This window comes from Myotis davidii, unplaced genomic scaffold, assembly GCF_000327345.1.
Source record: "Myotis davidii unplaced genomic scaffold, ASM32734v1 scaffold17, whole genome shotgun sequence".
NCBI lineage: Eukaryota > Metazoa > Chordata > Mammalia > Chiroptera > Vespertilionidae > Myotis > Myotis davidii.
In genome coordinates, this window is record NW_006288624.1 from 135,496 (window position 1) to 140,861 (window position 5,366).

The window sequence follows — 5,366 nt, forward strand, 5'->3', positions numbered from 1 at the left end:
TCTTGGGGGGGGAAACGGGTGTGGAGGATGCAGGAAGAGACTGGACAAAAATCATGCACCTCTGGATGAGGACGGGGTGGAGGGGTTAGAGGGTAGGGTGGGAACCAGGTGGAGGGGAGCTATGGGGGTAAAAGGAGGAACAACTATAATAATCTGAACAATAAAGATTTAATTTTAAAAAAATAAATAAATGGAATTGGTCTACAGTTTCCATTTACTTTATAATTTATAGGGGTTTTTTTTTGTATCAATGTTATATTGGCTTCATAAAATGATTCTGGAAGATTTTCTTCTTTTTCTATGTTTTGGAACAGTTAAAATACTATTAGAATTTTCCAGTCTTAGGTTTAATATGAAACCATTTGTGCCTGGTACTATTTTAATTGGTAGGTAGGATGGGAACCTTTTCAATAACTTTCTGCTGTTTTTTCTTACCTCTATTTAGATTTTCTACTGCTTCAGAGGCCAGTTTTGAACTTTTTTTTTCTAGAAAACCACCGAGTTCTTATAGATTCTCACATTTGTTTCTTTTGTCTGTCCTTATTCCCACTGCCTCTACCAAACTCTTAAATTTATGCATTAGTTGTTGTTTTTTTAAATCCTCACTTGAGGATATGCTTATTGACTTTAGAGAGACAGGACGGGAAAGGGGGGCAGAGAGAGAGAGGGGAGAGAGAAACATCAATCGGTTGCCTCCCTTACGTGCCCAACACAGGATCAAACTGGCAACCTAGGTATGTACCCTGACCTGGAATCAAACCTGCAACCTTTTTTTGGTGTAAGGAACAATGCTCCAACCAAGTGAGCCACCAGCCTGGGGCAATTTATGTATTAGTTTTATTGCTTCTGTTCCTAATATAAGATCTATCCCAATGACTTACAAACTTGATTCTGTCACTGGGGTTGAGAAATCTCTGAGCCTGGCAAATCTCTGAGCCTCTCTACTATTTTCGACAGATAGTTCTACTTGTTTCTATTTTACATGTGAAATTTTCAAATAAGATTTCATTTGAGAGAAAAAACAACTTATAAAACTATATAAAAAATTGAAAAGCAATTAAATCATGCATATACTTTCTTGAAATCCTTTGTTAACAATCTGATTTATAGACTTTTAAAAAATTCTTTATTAAAATAATTAGATAAGTTCTTCACTAAAAAAGACTTAGAACTGATTATAGTCTTGAGTTCTTTCAGTTCTACTTATTATAAGCAAGGATCAATAAAAGAATATTCCTATTTATATTAACTCATCATATATATACCCAAGTATGACCTACATATGGAAACAATTATAATTTAAGAGTAATTCATCAATAAAGGACATGGCTTTAAAAGATAGAGACCCCTAACAGAATTAATTTCTGAAAAATAGACCAAGTATTTCACCACTTACCCCAAATAAATGAATGAGAAAAAGAACAGCAACAATAGAGATGAAATAATAAGCCAGGCATGGATGACCTAGAAAAGAATTTCAATATAAATAAGAGAGCCCATGACCCAAATAAATTGCAAATTTCTTTCTTCAAAAATAGTATATTATTTCTGTATATGTTATTCTTTTCAAATGGTTGAACACATATGGCTTTGGGTTCAGTGCATTCTTTTTTTTTAATAATATATATACTTTTTAATTGATTTCAGAGAGGAAGGGAGAGGGACAGATAGATAGAAACACCAATGATGAGACTCATTGATCGGCTGCCTCCTGCACTTCCCCTAGTGGGGATCGAGCCTGCAACCCGGGCATGTGCCCTTGGCTGGAACTGAACCCGGGACCCTTCAGTCTGCAGGCCAACGCTCTATCCACTGAGCCAAACCAGTTAGGGCTCAGTGCATTTTTATATAGAACTCTTTGGGGCAGAACAACTCATAATGGTAAATAGAAATTTCAGCAAGACATATATAGACTCTCATTCCTTTGAAAATAGATAAAATTTTAAAAACAATGAATTCTAAAATGCCAAATTATCAATAGGGTCAACAGTTGACATTTAAACTTTAAAGCAGCAATATTTTCAGTGGAGGAAATTTTTACTGTTCCTGGAATAAATAATAAATTAAATGAAATAAGATAATTGATAAATAACATTCAATAAACTGGAAAATCAGCTATTCAGTTAGGTGACCTATGCATGTACACATTAACTGTACAGAGTAAATAGGCTTTCTAAACTACAAACCATTTGACAAAACCATTCAGATTAAGTTTCAATAAGTATTGCAATGCTTTCTACACTTATTTTCCATTACAAATGTATTATTATTATTACAAATTCTTTGAAAATCATTATCATGCAGAGTTCAGAGTCCTATATAAATATTAGTCTCTATTACTCATGTTCAGTTTATTTATGTGAGAAATCGATCAGAATTTGATTTTTATAATCTGTTACACAAGATAAAAATTTTAAATGGTAATTTTATGTAATGGGTACATTTGGGAAAATACTATACAACCTAAAAGCATGGAGTTTTTAAAAACAGAATAAGCATGATAAATTGTCAAGAACTTAGTGAAATTATTCCAAGGTGCATAGAACCATTATTTGCTTAATTTCAATGAACTTTATTACTTAATGACAGAAGGAGCTACTTAATAACATTTCCAAACATATCTCTTAACCAGAACAGATCAAATTGAACCTTGAAAAAAGGAAAGAAAACCTCCAAATTAAGAATACTGTTTTGTCTTCATTTTTTCTAAATCTCCCAAACCCTAACCTCCAGATCCAGTTGTTCAGATAATCAGACTCTAAGCTAGCAAAGTCTAGATATGATTAGGGTTTATGTTCATTTGCTCTTGTGGTTCTGTTTTGATCACCCAAGGTGATCTGTGATTATGAATTCTTTTTAAAAAATTACTTTGCCCTAGCCAGTTTGGCTCGGCGGATAGAGCATTGGCCTGAGGACTGAAGGGTCCCAGGTTCGATTCTGGTCGGGGGCACATGCCCGGGTTGCAGGCTCGATCCCCAGTGGGGGGCTTGCAGGAGGCAGCCATCAATGATTGCCTCTCATCATTGATGTTTCTCTCTCTCCCTCTTCCTTCCTCTCTGAAATAAAAAAAAAGAAAAATTACTTAATTTTACTGTCTCTATTTCTTTAAAAAACTTTATCAAATTTAACTTCTGGTGTTCTTCCACAAACATTCTATTATAAAAAATTTTGAACACAGCAAAGTTTAAAGATTTGTACAGTGAACACCCATGTACTACCTAAATTCTATACTCACGTTTTGCTATACTTGCTTTGTAACATTTCTATCCATCTCTCCTAACCTGAAGATACCTGTACATTTCTCTCTAAATACTTCTACTTTAACAAAATATTCTAAAGGAAACCCTTACTCTATTTCATCTGGAAAAAATAAAAAAAAAAAAACAACAGAACTTGAGCAGAAAGATATCTCCTTACTTTCATCGTGCCCCTTCATACTCACAAGCCTGAGCTTTGAAATAATCCAAGTTACAAAACTTAAAGAGCATACACAATATCACGGGACAGAAAAGCTTTAGCGAGTGGAAGATGTATACTGCTATTCCATATTAGGCTCCACATTAAAGGCTGGAGTAAGTATTAAAAATTGGAAATTCTCATCCTTCTTGAGAAATGCTTTTTACCTTATTATTTTGTTTTGTTTTGATTTTTAGCAAGGGAACATGAAGATGTTGTTTATTTAGAAACACAGTATTGCCCTGGCCTGGGTGGCTCAGTGGGTTGGAGCATTGATTCCCCACTCTGGTTGGGACACATGTGTGAGGCAACCAATTAATGTGTCTCTTACATCGATGTTTCTCTCTCTCACCTTCGTTCCCCTCTTCCTTCTTCCTTTCCTCCTCCCTCCCTCCCCACTTCCTTCCTTTTCCCTCCCTCCCTTCTACTACCTCTGAAAATCAATGGGAAAAATATCCTCAGATGAGGTTAACAACAACAACAAAAAATTTAAAAATCAGAACCAAGTAATAATAGTTTTACATTCTGCATTTTAATACTTTTTTGTCACAGATATATTCTGCCACCAAATATATTTTTAAATGGCAGTAATATTATATTTATATAGATGAACTGACAATTTAACCTTTTCCTTATGCATAAATTTGTCAGTGTTTTTTTCCCCAATTATAATTTGTGCTAGGATGAATATCCAGCATGCAAATATGTTCAGCATTTGTAGTTCTTTCTTCAGAATAAATCATGAAAGCAAAATTACTGAATCAAAGTCTAGAAACTTTTTCTAATCATTATTGACACACACTGGTTTAGTGACTTATAAAAAAAAAGGCTAGATTAATCTTTATCAAGTCAATAGGTAAAATATGTTAGTTATTTTAATATGTATTTTTTTGTTGTTGTTAATCCTCACCAGAGGATATTTTCCCACTGATTTTTAGAGAGAGTGGAAGGGGGGATAGAGAGAGAAACATCAATGTGAGAGACACATCGATTGCCTCCCGCACATGCTCCTGACTGAGGCTGGCAATGAACCTACGACCCAGATATGTGCCTATGATCAGGAATCGAACCTGCGACCCTTTGCAAGCTGTCACTCCAATCACTGAACCACACCAGCCAGGGTTAAGACCTTTTTCTTTACTGGACCAAGTAAAGTATAGATAGAAAACCCAATCATAAGAATATGGTGGAAAGCAAAGCGCTGTCTCTCATGCTCACCTTATAGCACCTGTATTTATATAGAGCCACCAGGAGAATAGTCATGACAACAATGACGCTGATCATGATAGCAGCATTCAGAATCGAGTGCAGGGCTCTCTGGCCCACAGTCTCGGTGTCTTCTGTGAATGGAGTATAGATTCTAGAACACAACAAAACACAAAGCCCCAAATAAGTGTTAGTGGATAGATATCCCAAGCCATATACTCTCTCCAACTTGAGTTTTGTTTCCTTGATTCAAATGATATATCACTTCTGCCCATCTCATCAACCTAGCCAAGAAGTTTTAACCTACCGTATTTGCCGGCGTATAAGACGATTTTTTGGCCCTGAAAAATATGCCTCCAAGTGGGGGGTCGTCTTATACGCCAGGTACACTTCAGATAGACTGCCCATAGTGCTTGCCCCGTGCCATAGTGGCCTCCCGATGCCCGCCCACTTCATTCCACATACCGTTCAGGCATCAGCAGCGCTGCTGGGTGTATGCTCGGCTGTTATGCAATTTTGCTGTTATGCGATTTTACCACACTCGCAAAATCGCACACAGCCGACCATACACCCAGTATGATAGCGCAAAATCACGAATCGCGATACCATACTGGGTGTATGGTTGGCTGTGTGCGATTTTGCGAGTGTGGTAAATTCGGGTTACCGTATATTTCTTTACATATGCATTGAATTTTAAAGAAGGC

At 36.2% G+C, this 5,366-nt stretch overlaps 1 protein-coding gene across 8 annotated transcripts in view; it reads right to left on the reverse strand.

Annotated features, from left to right (window-relative positions):
- The window catches only part of PSEN1 (presenilin 1), a 72,901-nt gene that overhangs the window by 29,942 nt on the left and 37,593 nt on the right, over positions 1-5,366 (reverse strand). For all 8 annotated transcript variants that reach the window (XM_015562009.1, XM_015562007.1, XM_015562008.1 and 5 more), the window contains 2 exons: positions 4,675-4,816; positions 1,397-1,464 (listed from right to left, as the gene is read on the reverse strand). In XM_015562009.1, coding sequence (XP_015417495.1) covers positions 1,397-1,464; positions 4,675-4,816 — 210 coding nt within the window. The remainder of the gene's footprint in view (positions 1-1,396; positions 1,465-4,674; positions 4,817-5,366) is intronic.